Source organism: Cavenderia fasciculata, assembly GCF_000203815.1.
Source record: "Cavenderia fasciculata unplaced genomic scaffold Scf_Dfasci-F-a-25c12.r2-5, whole genome shotgun sequence".
Taxonomy (NCBI): Eukaryota; Evosea; class Eumycetozoa; order Acytosteliales; family Cavenderiaceae; genus Cavenderia; species Cavenderia fasciculata.
In genome coordinates this window covers 369,617-394,929 of record NW_004457729.1, presented here as the reverse complement: position 1 = coordinate 394,929, position 25,313 = coordinate 369,617, and the positions used below count along the sequence as shown (strand labels likewise).

At 32.0% G+C, this 25,313-nt stretch overlaps 4 protein-coding genes across 4 annotated transcripts; all 4 read left to right on the top strand.

The window, feature by feature from the left end:
- Positions 1 to 41: 41 nt before the first annotated feature.
- DFA_00489 (uncharacterized protein) lies at positions 42 to 10,785 on the top strand (the record flags this gene model as incomplete). Its single annotated transcript, XM_004358421.1, has 18 exons — positions 42 to 114; positions 198 to 367; positions 437 to 596; positions 702 to 1,209; positions 1,282 to 2,106; positions 2,218 to 2,711; positions 3,485 to 3,666; positions 3,728 to 3,950; positions 4,031 to 4,874; positions 4,938 to 5,097; positions 5,366 to 6,364; positions 6,426 to 6,609; positions 6,700 to 6,718; positions 6,998 to 7,223; positions 7,294 to 7,492; positions 7,575 to 8,397; positions 8,462 to 8,822; positions 8,890 to 10,785. 18 exons carry the CDS (start codon positions 42 to 44, stop codon positions 10,783 to 10,785), a joined length of 8,346 nt encoding a protein of 2,781 aa, XP_004358478.1.
- A 119-nt stretch (positions 10,786 to 10,904) lies between these two features.
- On the top strand, positions 10,905 to 14,610 carry DFA_00488 (uncharacterized protein; the record flags this gene model as incomplete). The annotated part of the gene is made up of 5 exons (XM_004358420.1): positions 10,905 to 11,135; positions 11,204 to 11,402; positions 11,472 to 12,321; positions 12,401 to 12,758; positions 12,844 to 14,610. The coding sequence occupies 5 exons, from the start codon at positions 10,905 to 10,907 to the stop codon at positions 14,608 to 14,610; spliced, it is 3,405 nt and encodes a 1,134-aa protein (XP_004358477.1).
- Positions 14,611 to 14,712: 102 nt separating this feature from the next.
- DFA_00487 (uncharacterized protein) lies at positions 14,713 to 15,485 on the top strand (the record flags this gene model as incomplete). Its single annotated transcript, XM_004358419.1, has 3 exons — positions 14,713 to 14,919; positions 15,006 to 15,198; positions 15,277 to 15,485. 3 exons carry the CDS (start codon positions 14,713 to 14,715, stop codon positions 15,483 to 15,485), a joined length of 609 nt encoding a protein of 202 aa, XP_004358476.1.
- Positions 15,486 to 15,797: 312 nt separating this feature from the next.
- On the top strand, positions 15,798 to 24,997 carry DFA_00486 (uncharacterized protein; the record flags this gene model as incomplete). Its single annotated transcript, XM_004358418.1, has 18 exons — positions 15,798 to 16,120; positions 16,196 to 16,254; positions 16,283 to 16,587; positions 16,652 to 16,780; positions 17,183 to 17,736; positions 18,276 to 18,492; positions 18,591 to 18,789; positions 18,855 to 19,710; positions 19,773 to 20,148; positions 20,233 to 20,676; positions 20,730 to 21,489; positions 21,965 to 22,215; positions 22,299 to 22,494; positions 22,556 to 23,480; positions 23,538 to 23,853; positions 23,926 to 24,415; positions 24,466 to 24,721; positions 24,748 to 24,997. The coding sequence occupies 18 exons, from the start codon at positions 15,798 to 15,800 to the stop codon at positions 24,995 to 24,997; spliced, it is 6,906 nt and encodes a 2,301-aa protein (XP_004358475.1).
- Between the last annotated feature and the right edge of the window lie 316 nt (positions 24,998 to 25,313).

Sequence of the window (25,313 nt, the reverse complement as noted above, 5' to 3'; positions counted from 1 at the left end):
ATAAATAATAAAAAGAAATACAATACAAAGAAATAAATAAAATGAAATACAAAAAAATCGATCCACCTTTATTTACTTTTTTCTTCGACCATACCTCTCAAAATGTGAGAGATAGTATTAATCAGTAGTATACATATAATCTCATTATCTTTGTATATCTACTACTGTGATGGAGCAACCTGATGATAATTTTATAGAGATTATAGTCATTCTTGCTAAAGAAGAAGATAAACAGAAACAAATAAAGAATAATAATAACAAATATAAATCAAAAGACAAACAACTCTTTAAAGAGTATACTATATCAAAACCAGATAAAGTAGTATCATGGTTACTCTTTTTAATGGTAAAGGGTACTTACCCAACTGTATGTAGCATAATATTATAAGATCTTCATGAATTTAATCTGACTATTTCTTGATCAATATATAAAAAGATTAAAGAGAAAGCAATACAATTATTTGATAGATTATTGATTAAAAAAGGAAAAGAGTTGATAGAATCAATGTCAAAAGAGATTGTGAATGCAGTCAAAGCAGAAACAATCGAGTTGTTAAAGACAAATCATACAGATAGTTATAGACAACATTTGTTTAGTATCATTGAATTTTTGCAAATTATTTAATACCTACAGGTATGTATGATTATACATGTAATAGATTAATAAACAAAACTAACTTGTTTGATTGATGATTGCATAGGTGGTTGGGATGAATTAGAACCAAAATTTTGGATGGAAAGAATAGCTCAACAAATCATTGACACGATTATCAAGGTGTTGGACAATAGAAATCGTCCAAAGGAGGGTTTGACAGATAGAATCACTAAAACCAACATGATAAAATATTTGTTGGTGATGGCCGAGATGAATCCCGACGAGTTTACCGATACCCACATTGAAATATTAGTCACCCATTTGTATGAGTGGCTAGCTCAAGTAAAGGATATATCATTTGAAGAATGGACTCGTCGAAAAGATTCTATCAAGACTTGGAATGATCAAGAATACCCCAAAGATGATCAAGATGATGCGGCTGTTGAAAGTTTTGAGGATTTCTATCATCTCAATGAACGCAGAATGGTCCCTACTTTAAAACAATTCAACATTTTTTTAAACTCTCAGCAATGGAAACAAAGATATGCAGCTATTATGAGCTTACATCGATATAGTGGCTTTTATAAAGATGAAAATTTTCCAACTATTATAAAGTAGGTTTAAAAAAAATGATTCTTTTACAAATATTAATAATAATTAATGATTTGTTATTATATTTAGGTCAGTATTAAATTAGTAGATGATGAAAATATCAAGGTTAGATGGGCAATATTACAATTTTTAATTGGATTAACAAAGGAATTTACAAAATTTACAATTTCGTTTAGAAAAGAAATATTCCAATTCATTATCAAATCAATTCATCATGATGATCCAAATGAACGAATTCAAAATTGTTGTTGTATTTTGCTAGAATCAATGATAGAATCAATGTTTTCATCAGTACTAGAAATGTTTGGTGATAATAATTTAAAAGGATTATTTAATTCATTTGTATTATTACTTGAGTCACCAAAACTATTTGTTGTCGAAAGTGCGTTAGAATCACTTAGGTTGGTTATAAATATTGCCCAGAAAAAATTTAGACCTGTAAGTATTCATATTGAAGTCAACTGGGTAAAATTCATTTATTTACTAAATCCATCTAAGTATTATAGAAATATTGTTTCAATTCTATTTACATTGTTGGCGAAACATCATTCAAATAAAGAGTCAAGAGAATTGTGTGGTCTTGCGATCAAGGCATTTTCATATTGTGGTATGGCGATAGACAGGAAGCTGTTATTTACAAGAGATTTATACAAGTTTATGATGTTTATCAAAAAGAATGAAAAGTCGCTGGATTCTTTGATCATAGATGCTATCAGAGAATGTAGCGATTTTATTTATGTGGTTCGTCATTCTTTTTCATTGTATCTACCAATGATCATTAAGATGATTATAAATCTACTCGACCAGCACCCATCATCAATACAAAAGTATGAAAAGAGAATAGTTGCAACACTTGATGGTTTGGACAACTTAATGGTGGACTCGCTTCAAAATACAATGTATGACCATTTGGCGCCGTATGCTCATCATTTTATCGGCTTACTGTGCAAATTGACATTGTACACAGACAACTCGGAAATTCAATCTATATCTCTTCGAATTTTATCTAGATGCATGACACTTGTCGAGCTGCACTTTGGTGATCGTAGCGAAGAGATGTTTACCAAGATACTAGAGTCTGAATTCATTTCATGTATACACGATACCAGTCTACATGTCATGAAGAATCGCATCGAAATTGGAGCTTATCTCATCCGCGGGATAGGGGCCGATACAATGACATTTAATCAAGTCGAGTCAGTGATGGATTTATTTTACAAGCTTGAAACAAAACTAAAAAACATGTCAGAGGAATTAATGCAAGATGAAGAAGAGGATCCAGATGATATGCTCCAAACAATAGCTATTGTGGAGTCGCGAATCTGCACCACGGTCGGAGTGATGATCGCACACAACGGCTCCATCGCGACACCTTTCATCACCTCTGAACTCTTGGAAAAGATTTGCAAGAAACTACGTAATATTGACGTCAATGAGGAGAATGCTAATGATGGAGAAGAGGGCGATGATGATGATGATGATGACAATGATGACGTCAAAGGTTGTATACTATACTTGTTGACTCAGTATTGTACTTTTGGTGGTGGGTTGGCCATCAACACATTCCCACAGATCATACCAACTATTATCGAGTGTCTAGAACACCAAAATAATAGAATGGTAAGATTGAACGCTTCGATAGCACTGGGTGCAGCAGCTCAACTGGCCAAGTATAGGTTCTCACCATGGGCAAAGCATGCTTTGCATGCACTTGACATCATCATATCTGTCGCACACTCAAAGAAAGTCAAGCAACATGTCATATCTAGTATTGGTAAAATCATCAGATATGTACCACATGTCTCCAGTAATGCTAGTATCATCATTCCAAAATGGTTGAACCACCTCCCTATCATCTCAAATTCACAGCACCATATTCCCTTGAAATTGATTTGCAATGTCATTAAAAACCTTTACTCCATTCTCTGTCTCTACCCTAATGAATGTCTAGGCCAACAATACCAACACTCTATCAAACTTTATCAAATCATCGATTGTTTCAAAAAGCGTCTGCCAAAATATTATACAAACGAGTTACTCTCTCTTGCATCGTCATTTATCAAAAAATCAATACAAACAAATTGGGACACTATTCCATCAGATACAAAGAAATCACTATCAATTATCATAAAGAATGACTCAATTTAAACATAAAGAATACTGATCCCTATTACTAGGTTGAACTTATAAAAATGGGTCTTAAAAAAAAATCAAAAAATTCATCTTCATTGATCATAAAATTTTTGTATGAATGACTTTTGTATTCATTTTCTAAAGATACAACAAAGATGCAACAACCATCAGAAGAATTTACAGAGATAATAGTTATTTTAGCAAATAAAGATCATCAACAGAAACAAAAGACTAAACAACTCTTCAAAGAGTATTCTTTATCTAAACCTGAAGAAACAGTAGTATCATGGTTACTCTATTTAATGATAAACGGTATTTATCCAACTGTATGTATATTATATTATAATAGTTAAACAACATCACATCGAAATGTGCTAATAATACTAGTCAAATTGTTTATCAAAGATTAAAGAGAAATCAGTACAGTTACTTTATAGATTATTAAACAAACAAGAAGAAGGAGAAGAGTATATAGAATATTTGTCAGATGAGATATTGCTTATTGTAAAGGTTGAAACAATCAAGTTACTCAATACACCCCTCACAGATACCTATAGATATCATTTGTTTGGTATCATTGAACATATTGCATGTTATCTAGTACCTAGATGTATGTTTGTTTGATAATATGATTAATCACTAACTAAATAGATTCTATAAAACTGATCAATATTTTGTTTATTTATTTAGGTAAATGGAATGAATTGGAACCATCATTAGAGTCAATGATAAATAGTGTAGAAGAAGAAAGATCAATATCATCACCATTACAAGAAAATACAAGAGCTTTGATGGTAGTGTTATCAAAGTATGACTTTAAAAAGGAGAAAATGGAAATGTTAAAAGAGATGATCGATTGTGATATTTTTTATTATTTGGGAGATGAACAGTATCGATCATACATGCCCATTCTATTAAAAATGCTTGTACAAATCGATACATGTGGAGAATTTATCAAAAAAGTTGTGAATATCCTCGATGATTTCACTGTCAATGATACTCCGTCTTGGCTAAAGGAAAGCAGTCTTCAACTAGTCTACACATTGAAAGAGATATTGGATGGAAATCAGTGTGACAAAATAACAAAAAATAATGTATTGCATTTTTTTTTGACCATTGTCCTTCTCAATCCAACTGATCGTCACGTTGAGATAGTCGTCTCTTATTTGTTCAAGCAGATGACACTAGTCAAAGATGTGAATTTGGAAGAATGGACTAAAAACAGTTTCGAGATTGAAAGGGACATCGATTTCCATAAAGGTTTTTGCGAAGAGATGGACAGTGGATTGTTGAATACATATACCGTGTTTCGAGATCGAGATTATGATCAGGAAGTGGTTCAGCAAGAAGATTCAGCATTTGATCGATTTGCACATGTATTTGAAGAATTTGTTGATCCAACACCTGTATGTAATCAATTCAACCTATTTGCTAATTCTCAATCATGGAAACATAGATACTCTGCATTGGTTCTTTTACCGAAATTTTATAGATACCTCGAAATTTCTCAATATCAACTTTTATTTATTTTAAAGTATGTAATTATATTATTTTTTCAAAAAAAGTTGTTTACCTTTTTTTATTTAATTTCTTTTAGGTTGATATTAAAATTAGCTGATGATAAAGATATGAGAGTTAGATGTGCATCACTCTATTGTTTAACTAAAATGTATTCTAGAGAATTTAAAGAAGTAATGGTTGAATCACGCCAAGAAATATTTCAAGTGATTGGAAAATCAATTTGTGATAATCACAATGTACGTATTCAAAGTTGTTGTTTCAATTTAATTCAAACTGGATTCAATGACACAAGACGAGTCTATTGAATTGGTTTTAAAACCATTATGTAAATCATTTGAAATATTACTTTTATCTTCACAATTAAATGTTGTTGAAAAAACACTTGTCTATCTCATGAAGACTATACAACTGGTAAATAATAGATTAAGACCTGTAAGTAAATTTTACAACAATATATATATATATATATTTCCTAAAATTAAATTAATTTGTTTTCAATTTTAGTATTTTGAAACTATTATACCAATTCTATTTGCATTGTTGGAAAAACATCATGCAACAAATAAATCAAGATTATTATGTTGTCGGGCAGTAAAGACATTTGCAATGTGTAGTTTGGTCGTGGACAAGCAAACATTTTCAAGATACCTGTTCCAATTTATGATGTTTATCAAAAAGAATCAATGGTCAACCGATTGGATCGTCGATGTTTTAAGAGCATCGAGTTATTTTATTGAAGCGATTGGCAAGTCATTTTCGGTGTATTTACCAATGATTGTCAAGATGATTGCCAATATATTACAAGAGACATCTTCAGAAACACATCTAACTGATCAAATTCGCTTATCATTTCGGTTGACACTAAAGAGTTTGGACAAAATATTGAAATGGAATGATGAATCAGTTTATCAACCTTTGGCACCATTTGTTCAGAAATTGATAGCTCCATTGTTAATCATGGCGAAAAGTACAGACAACAACGATAACAGAAAATATAGTATTGATTATTTACCTTTATTGTTGATGCTGTACAAGATTCAATATGGCCCAAGTAGTGACAAGACAAAGGAGATGTTTTCCAAGTTACTCAATTTATCACTCTCTTCTTGTCCAATCCACTTCCCTCCTAGAATTAATTTATTGGGAAATTATATCAATATGGGAGCCAAAGTGATTAAAGTAATCGGAAATGATACAATGACATTGGATCAAATACATTCAACCTTGGACACTTTAAATGTAATTGAACGCAAACTTTCAGATATTTTTATACAAGCCCAAGGCAACCAATTTATCTTTCAAGATTCAACACCAGAGGAGTTTCAAAGGTCAAACACCAGAGGGATATGTTCCATTTATTATATGATAGGCCGTGTGATGAAATATAATGGAGCCATCACTACACCACTCATCACCTTTGACCAATTGGGCAGGGCTTGCAAAATATTGGATGATAAACAAGTGCACTATGAGGATACTCTATTTTATTACAAAGTTTCTAAAGTATGGCGATGGCCAATTTGTGATTGACTCATTCCCACAACTCATACCATCTATTATCAAGTGTGTGACCATAGATTTTAATATAAAAGCGCGTGCCTCAATTGCACTTGGATTGGCAGCACAACTTGGCAAGGATAGGTTCTCACCATGGGCAATCGATGCAGTACTGGCTCTCAACACTTTAGCCTCTGAACCACATTCGGAATATCTCCACAAACAGTTTGCAACAAAACATGCAATCACTAGTATTTCAAATCTTTAGATATGGGTGTTAGATCTGGATTGTTTAAAATCAATGATATCTCATTGAACTCAATATATTCAATCCTGGTTAGGACAAGTCAAATATGTAAAGTATGTAAGCAGCCAAGAACAACTACTCAATCAAACCTACTCTAACTATTCATTAAATCATCAATTGATCAATCAAACTATAAAATATTCCATTCATCAAAGAAAATAAAGATAACTATCTATCTCACCTCAAATATCTCAATCAACAAATTCGATCTTTATCTTCGTGCACGAAAAATTTTTTTTATCGAAAATATCTAATTCGAAGAAGTGCTTATGTCAGCAAGAGATTAAGTGAGTGCACCATCTTTCTTTGGTCACGAATTTTTAATTATAAAGTTGTATCTGTATGATGGAGCAACCAGACGAGAAATTTATAGAGATTGTAGTCAATCTCGCTAAAGAACAAGAAAATAATAGCTATGTGATGAAAAGAGTAGATAACAACAACAATAGCAAATATAAATCAGCTTCAAAACAACAATTCATAGAGCATACTATATCTAAACCAGATAAAGTAGTTTCATGGTTACTCTATTTAATGGTAAAGGGTACTTTTACAACTGTATGTATTAATTGAAAGAGAGAGATCACACGACACTTACTCATCATTCATGTTTGTTGATTGATAAAAGATTAAAGAGAAATCAGTACAGTTACTTGATAGATTATTAGTTAAAAAAGGAAAAGAGTTTATTGAATCATTATCTGCATCAATATTGGAAGCAGTCAAAGTAGAAACAATAGAGTTGCTCAGTTCAACTCTTACAGATAGTTTTAGGCAACATTTATTTAGTATCATTGAATCATTTGCAAATTATTTAATACCAAGAGGTATGTATGATTGTTTATTCATTGTATAATATATAGTAAACAAAACACTAACTATCTTGTTTGATTGGTGATTGACTATTAGGTGGTTGGAATGATTTGGAACCAAAATTAGAGAAAATTGTAGATGGAGAAGATCATCAAGAGAATGCACAAGAAGATGAGGAAATTATACAAGAAGAAGAAGAAGTGTCACCATTAAAATTGAATGCAAAAGGATTACTAGTAGTTTTGTTAAAGCGTCGAATACTCGCACAAATGGATGGTGATGTTACTCGCAGCGAATTCCTTTACATTTCACGTCACCTTGACAATAATATCTTTACTAGTCCAAAATGGATGTGTACAATCGGTTTACAGATCGTTGATACGTTGGTCGACGTGTTGAATAGAAATCGTGAAAGGGGATCCCTTTTAACAACAGACAAAACAAACACTAGAAACAATATGTTTAGGTATTTGTTGATTATGGCCGAGTCGGTGAATGATGAAGGGTTTACTTCCACTCATCTTGAAAGTATAGCCATTCATTTGTACGAGTGGTTGTCAGAGGTAAAGGAAATGCCAATGGAAGAGTGGACAAGTAACGGTTCAAAAAGTGGCAGCAAGCTATTCAACTTGAATTATTTTACTGATAAACAATCAGCGCTCGATGATTATGATGATATTGTTCCAGAGTACAACAACACTGACGATAAAAAATACACCCAAGAAGATCAACTGGAAGAAGCAGTGAAAACATTTGATCAATTGGCGTATCTTATTGGATATCCTCTCAAAGCACCGATTTTTAATCATTTCAACCTATTTTTAAAATCACAACAATGGAACCAACAATATGCAGCATTGATGAGTTTATCTAGATTTTGTGATTCTTATATTATGAAACAATTTCCATCTATTTTAGAGTATGTATTAAAAGATTCTCCTAAAAAACACATTATTAATATCTATTATTTTCTATTTATTTAGGTCAATATCAAACTGTCTTGAAGATGAAAATATTAGAATGAGATGGGCATCACTCTATTGTTTAATTACATTAAACATTCAAGATGAATTTCAAGAAAAGATGTTAAAGTCTCGCAACCAGCTATTTCAAGTCATCGCCAAATCAATTCGTGATCCAAATGAACGAGTTCAGAGTATCTGTTGTATATTAATTCAATCATTAATGACATCTTTGAAAAAGAATATGATTGTTGATAATGTTTTAGATGGATTATGTAATTCATTTGAAATACTCCTTCAATCTCCAACATTATTTCTTGCAGAGAATGTATTAATTCCATTAATGTCTGTTATAGATACTGTTAAAGATAGATTTAGACCTGTATGTAGTAATATTAATAGATAATAATAATAATTACTAATGGATATATAATTTTATTTTAAAAAAGTATTATCCAAGATTTATATCAATTCTATTTAAATTATTGGAGAAGCATCATACAACAATAGAGTCTCGAGTATTATGTAGTCGTGTAATCAAGACACTTGCATTATGTGGAAAAGTGGTAGACAAGAAGATGACATTTACAAGAGATTTAAACAAGTTTATGGTGTTTTTCAAAAAGAATACATGGTCGGTTGATTTGGTGGTCGATGTATTTAGAACATCTGGTGATTTTATTGAGGTGATTGGCAAATCATTTTCAATTTATTTACCAATGATCATTAGGATGATTATCAACCTACTAGAGACAACACCATTTACCAATCAACTTCGGGTACCTGAAGAGGAAATGTCTGCAACTGACGTAAAGAGAGTATTATCAGCACTCAAAGGTTTGAATAGGATTGTCGAGGTATCATATAATGGTGCAACGGTTAATAACCCTTTGATTCCATACGCTTATCAATTGGTCCGACCGTTGTGTAAATTGGCAATGGTCAGAGACAACACTGATATTGACACTTGTATTCAAAGGTATTCTCTTACCAATTTACCCATCTGCGTGAAACTTGCCTATCTTCATTTGGGTGATCGAAACGACAAGAAACTAGAGATGTTTGGCATGGTAATCAATTCGGTCGTCTTTCCAAGTACTCTCCCATCCAACACCAGCGTTGAAGTGTTGCAGAGTCGTATCGACATGGCACAAGAACTCATAGATGAGATGGGAGGCGGAGCAATGACATTGGATCATGCAAAGACAGTCATGGATTTATTTTACAAGGTCGACAAAAAACTAGAAGTATTGGCAGATCACACCAGAAATGGAAACCTAGATGTTGTTGGAGACATAAATCCTTTCTTTATGCTTGACAAATTAGCCGCAGTAGAGTCGAGAATCTATGAGATGGTTGGTGTTTTGATCAAACACAATAGTGATATTGTAGCACCCCTCATTACATCTGACCTCTTGGACAAGGCTTGTGACAAGTTACGAATGGTCCCTGTTAAAGAGGATGACGACGATGACTACGATGACAATGATGGCAATGAAAGCAATGATATATTTATCATCAAGAAAGGTATACTAGAATTCATGGCACAGTACTGTGAATTTGGTGGTGAATCAGCCATTAAATCTTTTCTACAGATCATTCCACCTATTATCGAGTGTTTGGAAAAACCTTGTAATAAGAAGGGTGTGCAAAAAAAGGCTTCAGTTGCACTTGGAGTTGCAGCACAATTTGGAAAGGATAGGTTCTCACCATGGGTCATGCAGGTGTTACATGCCTTCAACGAATTGGTCTCTGCGCCAATATACTGTGCTGAGTCTACAAGTGCCAAACATTCTGCTATCTCTAGTATCGGTAAAATCATCAGATATGTTCCACAAATAGCCAGTCACGCTAGTATCATCATTCCAAAATGGTTGGAACTTCTGCCCTCGCAAACATCATCGATGGACATTAACATTATCGCTGATAATCTTTGTGCCATTATCCGTCTCTACACCAAAGATTGTTTTGGTCAACAACACCAACATGTTAATCGACTTTTTAAAATCGTCAGATACTACGAGAATTTTAAAGAAAATGAAGATCATCAATTTTATGAAAGTGATGATGAAGATAGTTCCCAAGAAGAAGATCAAGATGAAGATATTGTTCATGACAAAGATAGTAGTCAAGACTTAGATGAAGACATTGGTGAAGACAAAGACAGTGATCAAGATGAAGATAGTGACCAAGACAATGATAGTGACAAAGACAAAGATAGCGATCAAGACATAGATAGTGATGAAGATGATGATTCAGATGAATTTGACTCTATACAACCAAAAGTGAAACAATCACTCTTTGAAACCATACAATTTATGAGAGATTCATTAAAATCAAGATAATAAATAAATTATTAAATTATGGTTTAAATTCAATTTTAAAATTTTTTTCCTTGTGTGAATTAGCAGAAAAATATCTCCTTTTCTTTCTTTCTATTTATAAATATATAGTTGTATCTATGATGGAGCAACCAGACGATAATTTTATAGAGATTGTAGTTACTTTAGCAAAGGAAGAAGAAGAAGAAGATCAACTTAAACAGAAACAAAAGAAGAAGATAGATTATAACAACAACAACAATAACAAATATAAATCAGCATCAAAACAACAATTCATAGAGCATACTATATCAAAGCCTGAACAAGTAGTATCATGGTTACTCTATTTAATCGTAAAGGGTACTTACCCAACTGTATGTATTATTCATAAACAGAGATGATAATGAGAGATCACATGACTCACTCACTCATCTATTAAAAGATTAAAGAGAAAGCAATACAGTTACTTGATAGATTTCTAGTTAAAAAAGGTGAAGAGTTAATAGAGTCATTATCAAAAGAGATAGTGAATGCTGTCAAGGTTGAAACAATCAAGTTGCTAAAGAGAACTCTTACAGATAGTTATCGACAACATTTATTTGGTATCATTGAATCATTTGCAGTTTATTTAATACCTAGAGGTATGTATGCTGTTCAATAATCTATTAGTCTATGGCTAACAAAACTAACCTTTTTGATGATTGATTTAGGTGGTTGGGATGAATTGGAACCAAAAATGCAGAGAATCGTAGATGGAGAAGAAGAAGAGGGTGAAGAGGAGGGAGCACGTGCAGAAGATGAAGATGAAGATGATGAAGATGTGCCTGCAAAAAAAGAAGAAGATGAAGAAGATGAAGAAGATGAAAAAGAAGAGCTTGTTGAACCACAAATAGTATATAATGCAAGAGGATTACTAGCAATGTTATTAAAGCCTAGAATACTCGGGCAATTTGGGAATGGTACTCATAGCGAATTCATTCCAGACAACCTTAACAATATATTTGGCTTTAGTGACGATAATCCAAAATGGATGGATACAATCGCTCAACAGATCATTGACACATTGTTCCAAGTTTTGAATGGAAATCGTGAAGAGCGATCCACAACATACACTTACAATATGTTTAGGTTATTGTTGGTTATGGCAGAGACAAATCCCAAAGAGTTTACTCCCTTTCACCTTGAAAGTATCATCTCTCATTTGTACAAGTGGTTGTCAGAGGTAAAGGAAATGCCAATGGAAGAGTGGACAAGTGGCAATTCAACAAGCGGTAGCAAACTATTCAACTTGAATTATTTTGAAGAGCGCAATAATGGTATTATCCCAGAGTATCCAAACACCCACGATCAAAACTACAACCAAGATGATCAATTAGTCGAAGCTGTGACAACTTTTGATCAATTTGTATATCTTCTTGGACGTCCTCTCCAAGTATCAATGTTTAATCGTTTCAACCTATTATTAAAATCACAACATTGGAAAGAAAGATATGCATCTTTGATGAGTTTATCTAAATTCTGTGATTCTAATATTATGAAACAATTTCCATCTATTTTAGAGTATGTTTAAAAGAAAAAGAAGAATCTATAAAGTATTAAAAAATACTAATATTTTTATTCTCTTTATTCTATCCTGTAGGTCAATGTCTAACTGTTTTAATGATGAAAATATTAGAGTTAGATGGGCATCAATTTATTGTTTAATTAAATTATCGGTTGAATATAAAGAAGAGATGGTTGAATCACGCGATCTATTTCAAGTCATTGCCAAATCAATTAGAGATCCAAATGAACGAGTTCAAAGTAGTTGTTGTATATTAATTCAAACATTGATGGCTTCATTGAAAAAACAAAAGAATAAGATCGTTGATAATGTTTTAGATGAATTATGTAATTCATTTGAAATACTCCTTCAATCTCCAACATTATTTCTTGCAGAGAATGCATTAATTCCATTAATGTCTGTTATTGATACTGTTAAAGATAGATTTAGACCTGTATGTAATTATTAATATAATAATAATAATAATAATAATAATAATAATAATAATAATAATAATAACCATCCTTTTTATTTAAAAGTATTATCCAAGATTTATATCAATTCTATTTACATTATTGGAGAAACATCATGCAACAATAGAATCAAGAGTATTATGTAGTCGTGTAATCAAGACAATTTCATTATGTGGAAGAGAGATGGGCAAGATGACATTTACAAAAGATATATACAAATTTATGATGTTTGTCAAAAAGAATGCATGGTCATTTGATCTCATTTCCGATGTATTTAGAGCATCTGGTGATTTTATTAATGTGATTGGCAAATCGTTTTCAATTTATTTACCAATGATCATTAGGATGATTACCAACATACTAGATACACCATTATCAATTCAACTAGAAGATGATGTATCATTTCAATACGCAATGAGAGTACTATCAGCACTCAAAGGTTTAAATAGGATTTTAGAGTTATCATATGATAAAGTTGATAACCCTTTGATTCCATGCGCTCATCACTTGGTCCGACCGTTGTGTAAATTGGCAACGTTCAGCAACACTGGTATAGGCACTGGTATTCAAGAGTATTCTCTTACCAATTTACCTATCTGCGTAAAACTTGCCTATATTCATTTTGGTGATCGAAAAGACAAGAAACTAGAGATGTTTGGCATGGTAATCAATTCAGTCGTATTTCCGAGTACTCTTCCGTCTGATACCAACGTTGAAGAGTTGAGGAATCGAATCAATATGGCAGACGACCTCATAGATGAGATGGGAAGTGGAGCAATGACATTGGATCATGCAAAGACAGTGATGGATTTATTTTACAAGGTTGACAAAAAACTAGAATTCTTGACAGACCAAATTAGAAATGAAAATCAAGATGTTATTGGAGAAGGACATCCTTCCAGTATGCTTGACACATTGGCCAACGTAGAGTCGAGAATCTATGAGATGGTTGGTGTCTTGATCAAACACAATAGTGACATTGTAACACCCCTCATCACATCTGACCTCTTGGACAAGGCTTGTGAAAAGTTGCGTTACACTGTCCCTGTTAAAGAAAAAGACGACGACGACGAAGACGATGCCGACGACGACGATGATGACGAAGACGAAGAAAATACATTCATCATCAAGAGAGGTATACTAGACTTGATGGAGCAGTACTGCGAATATGGTGGTGAATCTGCCATCAACTCTTTTCCACAAATCATTCCACCTATTGTCCAGTGTCTAACAACTAAAAAGGCCGATGTACGACTCAAGGCAGCTATTACACTTGGAGCAGCAGCACAACTTGGAAAGGATAGATTTGCACCTTGGCTCAATGATGTGTTACATGCATTAAATGTAATGATATCTGGGCCCGACGAATACTCTATCGATTTTAATGATGCTAGAGAGTTTGCCATCTCTAGTATCGGTAAAATCATCAGATATGTTCCACAAATCGCCAGTCATGCTAGTATCATCATTCCAGAATGGTTGGGCCATTTGCCCATCGATGATGTTCAAGAGAGTAACATTATCTATGAAAATCTCTGTGCCATTATCCGTCTCTACCCCAACGAATGTTTTGGTAATGCATACCAACATGTTATGAAACTTTATAATGTCATCAATTTCTACAAGGAAGTAGAAGATGATCAAGAAGATGATGATGAAAATCAAGAATTAAGATCTATAAGAAAATTCTTCCGTATACAACCAAAAGTGATAGAATCACTCATTGAAATCTCCTCGTTTATCAAAGAAACGATTGAATCTAATTGGGATAATATCCCACCAAAAACAAAAAAAGAACTTTCAAAATATTTAGCAGAAGCTGCTGTCCAATAATAAAAGTCTCACAAAGGGTTAGCTCTTTGGTAAGTTTTATAATTTTTTCAAAGTTTGAATATTTATTATCTGTGTATTATCTTTTGTAGTAATAATAATAGAATGGAGCAACCAAGTGATGATTTTATAGAGGTTGTTGTCATGTTAGCAAGAGAAGATCAACAGAAACAAAAGAAAAACAACAAAGTAGATGATAATAATGTGAACTACAAATCAACAAAACAACAACTCTTCAAAGAGTATTCTTTAGATAGAAGTAAAGTAGTATCATGGTTACTATATTTAATGGTAAAGGGTACCTACCCAACTGTATGTATAATGTATTATTGTTAGTAAAGAGTGATTTCAAAAAAGTTTCAAGACTCTTATACTTATTTATTCTAATATTATAAAAGATTAAAGATAAAGAAGTACAGTTACTTGATATACTATTGATTAAAGATGACCTTATCAGATCATTGTCACAACCTTTATTAGATATTCTAAAGGTTGAGACAATAGAGTTACTCAATACAACTCTTACTGATTCCTTTAAATGTCATTTATTTGGTATCTTGGAGTCACTTTCGAATTATTTAATCCCAATTGGTATGTTTGTTATGATTATTTAAATATATACTTTTCTTGAATCTTTTGTATCTAAAATTAACTCTTTTTTATTAATAGGATGTTGGAATGAATTGAAAGGATCATTAGAGTTGATTTTAGAAAGAGGAGAAGAAGAAGAAGAGTCACCATTAAAAGCCAATGTCAAAAGATTGCTAGTCCTGTTGTCACAGTTTGACTTTGAATTGGATAAACAAGAAATGTTGGAAGATTTGATCAACTCTAATGATTTTGTTGATTCATTGACCGATGAACAACAGAAATCATAAATGCCAATGTTGTTATCAATGATCTCTCAAATCGATGGGTTCAAACGTGGTGAATTTACTGAAAAGGTTGTTACCAACCTCAATAGTATCCTTGTCAAAGAATGGATGCAATCATTCACTCCTCAAATCATTGAAACTTTTATCCAGGTGTTGGATAGAAACCGTGAAAAGGGGTTCACTCAAACAACCACAAATGGTATTATATTTGGATACTTGTTGGATTTGGCCCAGAGATATCCAACCAAGTTTACTGATACCTACATTGAGAGTATGGTCATTCATTTGTACGGTTGGTTGACACACTTTAAAGAAATGACATTGGAAGAGTGGACTAATAGTAGCCTAGAAATTCAACAACACTCTTACTTTGAAGAAAGTGATATTGGTATTCATCACAGATTAAGTACTCAAGACTACCAACCTGATGTCATTGAAACATTTGATTCAGTTTCTGAGCGATTTGTAACAGTATTTGGTCAAAATCGAGTAGAAGTACCCATATTCAATCAATTTAGAATCCTTATCAACTCTCAACAAACCAACTGGAAACAAAAATATGGAGCATTGATTTGCTTTCCTAAGTTTTGTGAGCATCTCAAAAAAAGTACTACAAAAAAAATTTCAATCATTTTACAGTATGTTAATAATTAGTAGATATATATATCTCTCTTGAGATTAAAATATACTCAACTTTGTTTTTTTATTTCTAGTTTGATTTTAAATGTAGTTGAAGATGAAAATATTCGAGTTGTTTGGGCATCACTCTATTGTTTGGATAAACTAAAGAAAATTTAAAGACTTGGAGGATTTAGTTTCTCAATCTAGAGAAAAAGTATTTTCAACAATTGCAAGATCAATCAGCGCCCTTGATCCAAATGAACGAGTTCAAAGAACTTGTTGTCGATTTATCCAATCCAATATGCCATATCCAAAAGATAAGAGTAGCAGTGTAGATGAAACTGCAATTGATACTGTTTTGAAGAGATTGTGTAATTCGTTTGAACAACTCCTTCAATCCCCAATACTAACAGTCTTGGAAAATACATTACTATCATTCATATCATTTGTAGAAACACATACAATAACCAAAATATTAAGACCTGTATGTATTTCACTTGATAACTGTACAGTTTTTAAATTTTATATTAATTTGAATTATATTTTAGTATTTTGGAAATATTATTCCAATTCTAATATCATTGGTGAAAAAACATCATTCAACAAAGGATTCAAGATTATTATTTTGTCGATCAATCAATGCATTTGAACTTTCTGGTCAAGTTGTTGGCAAGCTGGTATTTACCAAATATGTAAACAAGTTTATGTTGTTTGTTAAAAAGAATGAAAATTCATTGGATCTGATTGTAGATGTGGCTAGGGTATCCAGAGGATTTATTCAAGTACTGGGCAAGTCATTTGCAGTGTATTTACCAATGCTGGTCAAGATGATTGTTCAAATACTCGAGACTCCAGTGACCAACAACCAAAACTCTCAATCATCAATCGAGTACAACAATAGAATATTATCAACGATCAAGAGTTTGGATGGGTTGATGTTCAAAAACATGTATGGTTCAATGGCTCCGTTTGTTCATAGATTTTTCGTTCCACTGATCAACTTTGCAAAACTTTCAGACCACAACGATATATGATATCATTCAATTGAGTGTTTACCGAAAAGTCTCAAACTTTTCAAGCTGCAATATGGTGAACGCAGTGACAAGACACTCGACTTGTTTGACAAGGCACTCCATTTGGCACTCTTGCCAAATCATCTGGATGACTGTTATGCTTTGGAGAATCGTATCCGTGTTGGAACAAATATCATTAAAGTGATGGGAAATGACTCAATGACGATTGATCAAGTACGATCAGTGCTAAATGGTTTGAAAGTATTTGAAAAAACTTTGATGGACAATGCACAACAGGTCAGAGAAGGTAATCAAGATGTAATCAACGATGAAAATCCAAAAGACATACTATATTCAATCGATGAAGGAGTTGGAGGTATCTACAAGTTTATCGGAAAGATGTTAAAATTAAACTGCACCATCACAGCACCACTTATCACATCCTCTGATCTCTTGGACAAGGCTTGTCAGAAATTAGATGTCATTCAAGATGGAGATTACTTTAAAATGGATATTTTATACTTTATTGAACAGTTCTTTGATTTTGGTGGAGAAGAAGCAATCAATAGATTTCCACAACTCATTCCACCAAAATTGGAGCAGCTGCCAAACTTGGAAAGGTCAGATTCTCACCTTGGGTCAAAGAAGTGTTACAGGCTTTTCAAGCCATATGCCTGAACCAAATAATCATGAAAAGATTGCTGCCCAAATCCGAGCAATCTCGAATATGGGTAAAGTTATCAGATATGTTCCATTTGGTGTCAATGATAATATCTGTGAAATCATTTCAACTTGGATCAAACATCTTCCAACTTGGTATGATGAAGATCGTGTATAAGGCTATAAAAATGTTGTTGATCTATTTTGTATCATTGCAGATTATAAAAAAGAAGATTCACTCAACCCAAATCATTTATCAAAGAGTCAACCCTCTCCAATTGGGATACTATCCCATCAACAACAAAAAAGAGTTTATCTCACTTTTTAAAAAGATAAAATAAAAACAGAAGACAAAAGAAGAAAGTTTATATAAATTTATTTTTAATTTACTTTTTTTTGTGTTTTCACAACTCAGATCTGATGATTTGTACACTTTCATTTCTGTATACGTTGTAGTTGTAATATAAAAGAAAGAAAGAAAGAGTATATGATTAAGTAGAATGATGGAGCAACCCGATGATTTAGAAGATTTCATCGAATTGGTTGTCTCTCTGGCAAAAGAAGATGATCAGCAACAAGAGAAAGAGAAGAAAGATAACAATAATAATATTTTAAAATCACAATCAAAACAACAATACAAAAACTATTCTCTATCTAATCCTTCTAAACTAGTATCAAAGTTAATCTATTTAATTGTAAAAGTTCCTTATCCAACTGTATGTATAGTATAATATTAGTCAAGATAGGGTATCAAAGAAGAGGTTACTAACACGTTTGATTGATTGATTGATACTATCATACTATTTATATTAAGATTAAAGAGAAAGCAGTACAGTTACTTGATAGATTATTAGTGAAAGAAGGAATAAAGTTTATTGGTGACCTGCCAAAAGTGATAGTGAATACAGTCAAGGTTGAGGCAATAGAGTTACTCAAAACAACTCTTACTGATACCTTTAGACAACATTTATTTAGTATCATTGAATATTTTGCAAATTATTTAGTACCTAGATGTATGTTGTGATCGATTAGATCATCTTTTACAACATATATAACTAACAAGATTATGTTTATATAGGTCTGTGGGATGAATTAGAAACAACTTTAGAGTATAAAGTAAATGGAAAAGAAGAATTATCAACACCATTACGAGATAATACAATAGCATTACAAACATTATTATCAAGATATGACTTTAAAATGAAGAAACAAGAAATGTTGGAGGAGTCGATCATCTCTGATACTTTTCTTAGTGAATTGTCAGAGAAGCAGTATAGATCAATCATACCCATGTTGTTATCAATGCTTGTACAAATAGATGGGTTAGATCGTGGAGAATTTATAGATAATAGTGTTAGAAATATCACAGAGATCTTTATACATAGCCGTTCAGGATTGAGGCATGAACTCATTCCACAGATCAATGATACTTTGATAGAGGTTTTGGAAAGAAATAGAGAAAATGGTTTTAGAAACAAAACCATTAAAAAAAATATATTAGGTTGTTTGACTGTTTTGATCGGATCTAACAGCAATCCTACAAACCCCCACATTGAAAGAATCATCAGTCATTTGTATGAGTGGTTGTCAGACGTCCAAGATTTATCACTAGAAGAATGGACAGAGAGTAGTAATTTAAATTACAAATTTAACTTTCACGAAGAAAGGGAATATGGACTTCTCCAAAAGAGACCTATTGGCCGTAAAGACTATCAAGACGATGATATTCAAGCAATAGATAGAAGTATTGCTCGATTTATCGGTGCGTTTGGTCAACCAGTAGTAAAAACTGTATCAATACTTGTATGTAATCAATTAATTCGATTTTCAAATTCTCAATCATGGAAACACAGATACGCTGCATTGATATGTTTACCTAAATTTTGTAAATACCTCCAAGAAAATATTGAAAATCAATTTCCTATTATTTTAAAGTATGTACAATAGTATAATAATATTTAATATCTATTTTATTTATTTTTATATTTAAATTTAGGACAATATTAAAATCAACAAAAGATTCCAATATTAAAGTTGTATGGGCATCACTGGATTGTTTAATTCAAATTTCTCGTCAATTTCATCAATTTAAAGAATTGTTGGTTAAATTCAGAGGTCAAGTATGCCGAGTGATTGTTAAATTAATTAGTGATTATCCAAATCAACGTATTCAACATACTTGTTGTTTATTTATTCAATCCATAATGCAGTTATTAAAACGAGATGTGGTTGCTTATAATATTGACGATGTTTTAAAAGCGTTGTCTAGTTCTTTTGAAACACTACTCTTATCACCAACAATTTCTGTTGTTGAAAATTCACTATTATCATTATTTACAATCATAAATTCTCTTACATTTAGACTAAAACCTGTAAGTAAACCATCATGCATTAACAAAATGTGTTGATTAAATATTAATATATATTTTATATAAATATATATATATATATTTTAGTATTTTGGAAATATCCTACCAATTCTATTATCATTATTGGAAAAATATCATGGAACAAAAGAATCTAGATTATTACGGTGTCGTGTAATCAAGGCATTTGGACTATGCGGCAAAGTAATAGACAAAAAGACATTTACAAGATATTTATACATGTTGATGCAGTTTGTCAAAAAGAATGAAAAGTCTTTGGATTTGGTTGTGATAGAATATATTTTCAAAGAATCTGGTTCATTTATGCAATTGGTTGGTAACTCATTTGCAATCTATTTACCAATGATTATTAGAATGATTATCAATATACTAGAGACACCAATACTAGAAGAGGAAGAAGAAGATGTCAAGAGTATAATACTTACACTCAATAACTTGAAAGATATTTTGGAATGGTTTAATGGAAAACAGAAAACTGCTTATGAACCTTTGGCACGATTTTCTCAGAGATTGGTAGATTGCATTTTCAATTGTCTATGAACCCATTCAACAACCAAATCAAAAAGAATTCTCTTTCCAATTTACCAGCAGTGTTAAAATTGTACTTGCTTCATTTTGGAGCAAAAAGTGAAAAGACACTAGAAATGTTTGGAAAGATACTCGAATTGGCACTCACCTATTGTTCAATTCAACCCCTCCACTTTAATATTTTAGGAGAATTTATAATTATGGGAGCCAAAGTCATTAAAGTAATGGGTAAGGATTCAATGACATTGGATCAAATCCATTCAACCTTGGACAGGTTAAATGTGATTGAAAAAGTATTTTCTGACGACAGAGATGAAGATATCATTGGAGATGGACTATTCTCCACGGGAGATTCACAACGTTCAATCTCTCAAGGAATAGAAGGTATATATATGACAATGGGACATATGCTCAAACACAATAGAGCCATCACAGCTCCACTCATCACATCTGATCATTTGGATAGAGCTTGCCAGATATTGGATGGCACTGAAGATGAATTCTCGGTCAAGCAGAATACGCACTATTTTATGATGCAATACTTCAAGTGCGGTAATGAAAATGCTATCAACTCTTTTCCAAAGGTGATACCAACCATTGTCAAGTGTATGACCTCTGATAATATCATGGAAAGACAATTCTCTTCAATTGCACTTGGAGTGGCTGCACAAATTGGCAAGGACAGATTCTCACCTTGGGTAATCGATGCATTACAGGCTTTGGATAGTATAGCATCTGAACCATACTCTGAAATAGTTTACAAAGAAATCGTCAAACAACATGCCATATCTAGTATTGGTAAAATCATCAGATATGTACCAACACTGTCCAATGTCGATTACATCATTCAAAAATGGTTTAGTCATCTCCCTTTATGGTACAAAAAAGATATTTTCATCTCTAACCTTTGTACCATTATCCATCTCTATCCCAACGAGTGTTTTGGTAAGATCTACCAACACGTGGAAAAGTTATTTTTGATTATCTTACAGTTAAGTCGAGACCAAAAACTACTCGATCAAAACCAACAACAATTACTCTTTCAAACCATATCATTTATCAAAGAATCAATACAATCAAATTGGGATACTATTCCATCAACAATTAAAATGTCACTTTCATACTATTTAAAAAATAAAATAATAAATTAAATTATTTTTTTTTACCTTTGATTTGTATCATTTCATTTTATATCTTTCATTGCTATAATACTATTTAGTATTTATCTTTAGTATTATAATCATCATCAACATATAGTATAGTAGTATTTTAGTTTGTTTATCTATTATTATGGAGCAACCAGGTGAAGGATTTATAGAGATAATAGTCATTTTAGCAAAACAAGATCAACATAAACAAATAAAGAGAGATAATAATAATAATAATAATAGTAGAGAAGATGATTTAATATTTGATCGTTTATATTCACAAACAAAAAAACAATACAAAGAGTACACTTTATCAAAACCAGAACAAGTAGTATCATGGTTACTCTTTTTGATGGTTAAGGGTACCTATCCTACTGTATGCATATTTTAACGATAAGTAGATAGATATTACATATAACTAATACAATTATTACACATTTATTACTCTTTTATCAACAGATTAAAGATAAAGCATTACAGTTACTTTATCGATTATTTGACTTGTTTAAAGGACAATATTTTATTAAATCATTGTCTGAAGAGATGGTAGATGTTGTAAAGATTGAAACAATCAAGTTTCTAAATACAACACTTACAGAGACAAAGAGATTTCATTTATTTAGTATCATTGAATCACTTGCAGTTTATTTAAGAGGTATGTGTAAATTGATACAATCATATTATCGATCTAAATTAACGTTGATTTAATTAATTAGGTCTTTGGGATGAATTAGAATCAACATTGAATACATTTGTAAATGAAAAGGAAGAAGAAGAAGAATCAAAATTACGAGATAATACAATGGCACTACTCAATACATTTTCATTCACTAGTATTCAAAAGGATAAACAAAATATGTTGGTAGATATGGTTGAATCTTTTGATTTTGCTCGTGAATTGACAGAGAAGCAATATAGATCATACATTCCAATGCTGCTATCAATGATGGCGGAAATGGATGGGTCTGTCGATGGAGACTTACTCGAAAAGTGTGTATGCAACTTGACTCGTATCATTTTCTACTATAATCCAATATGGATGAAAGATTTTACTGTACACACCATTGACACATTGATAGATGTATTGGATAGACATCGTGAAAAAGGTTTCGAAACTAAAAACAACAAAACGGTTGTGTTTAGACACTTGTTGGAAATGGCATCGAAAACTCCCGATTACTTTACAGATAGTCACATTGAAAGAATCCTCCCTCATTTTTATGAGTGGTTATCTGATATCGAGGATCTATCATTGGAGGAGTGTACAGACAAACCATCCATGATTGACATTGGCAACATTATTGACAACAGCAATGACGATGATAATAATGATGATAGTAACAGTGATGGTGGTGATAGTAATAGTGACAGTGACAGTGAAGAAGATGATGAAATAATAACAGATTACTATCGGGACTATAACAAAAACTATCAGCTGGTAGCAGCGGCTTCATGTTTTCATCGATTTGTACATACATTTGGTCAAAAAGTTGCTGTCCCCATTTTCAAGCATTTTCTCATCTTTTCAAACTCTCAACAATCGTGGAAACAGAGGTATGCAGCATTGATGAGCATAACTAAATTTAGTAAATTCTTTAAAGAAAAAATTGGTCATAGAGAACAATTTCCAATAATTTTAAAGTATGTAAAAACATTAAAGTAATATTTACTAGTAAATGATGAAAATATCTTGGTTAGAGTGGCATCATTTAAATGTTTAATTCAATTATCGATTGATTTGTCAGATTTGATTGTTGAATCAAGATATGATATATTTCAAGTTATTTTCCAATTAATTCGTGATGATCCATATATATTTATTCAAAATAGTTGTTGCTGGGTAATTCATAGAATGATGCTTTTATTAAAACAAGACATGATAGATGATAATGCTTTGGATCGATTATTTAGTTCATTTCAAATTCAACTTGAATCACCAATATTATCAGTCACTATGATTACAATTCAATCCTTTATGATTGTTGTAGATACTGTTAAAGATAGATTTAGACCTGTAAGTTCAATTTAATTAAAATATTTGCATTCATACAGATACTAATTTCAAATTTCCACTGGAATTATTTAGTATTCACAAAGATTTATACCAATTTTATTAACATTATTAGAAAAACATCATACAGAAAAAGAATCATTCAAACTGTGTCAGAGTACAATCAAGGCAATTGCAATCTGTGGTAAAGTGATGGAAAAGAAGACATTTTCAAGATATTTACACAAGTTTATGATGTTTGTTAAAAAGAATGAAAAGGCTCTTGGGTCTCCGATCTATAATGTATTCAGAGCATCTCATTTATTCATTGATGCTGTTGACAAGTCATTTTCAGTGTATTTACCTATGATTATGCGGATGATGATCAATGAATTAGAGACAACACCTTTACCCGATTTCACAGAATTGGATGCACTCGGTTTGGTCGAAATAATGGGTAAAGTAGAAGATGAATCACTTTATGAACCTTTGGCACCATTTGCACATAGATTAGTTGGTCCATTGTGCAACTTGTTGGATGCTCAACCAAATTCACGAGATCATATCCAAATCTGTTTACTTTTCTGTATGGCGAACGAAGCTACATGACACTTGAGATGTTTGGTATGGTTCTAGATTGTTTCCTCGTGGAATGGGAGCAATCACACCTTTACACCGATCATATCGAAGATGGATGTATGGTCATCAAAGCAATGGGTAAAGATGCAATGACGATTGATCAAGTACAATCGGCTTTGGATATATTTGACGAGATGGATAATAGGCTCTTTGATAGATTAGATCATATTCGAGATGGAATCCAATTAGATAACGATGACGACAACGATGATGATGAAGATATTGATGAAATACTAGATACTATCTCCAAAAGGTACACATCAACTATCAGATCATTAGTCATTTGTTAAAATACAACAGCACCATCTCTACACCCCTCATCACATCCTCGAATCTATTGGAAAAGTGTTGTAACAAGTTGCGTGATAATGAAGTGATTGATGATATCAAGACTGGAATTCTTGAATTATTGGCCAATTACTGTGAGTATGGTGGTGATTTAGCCATCAACTCTTATCCGCATATCATAACACATATTATCAAGTGTCTAGAACAACAAGAAAATGAAATGGTCAATGATCGACGCTAATAAAATATTATAGCTATAATATAAGGATCTCTCTCTGTGTCTCTCTGTACATAGTCATAACAAGTAGAGATAGATAGATATAAGATATGTATATATATAATATATATTATATTATTTTATTATTAATCTCTTTTTTGTTTGATTTGTTTTTTTTTTTTCTGTGACGATCATCTATCTATTCTTTTGTACAATTAATTCATTAAATATAATAAACAACAATGAGATCTGAACATCACATTTAATAATAGGTCTACACATATTGTATGTAGCTGTACACATATTGTAAAGGAGAATATTCACCCACTACCAACCACCA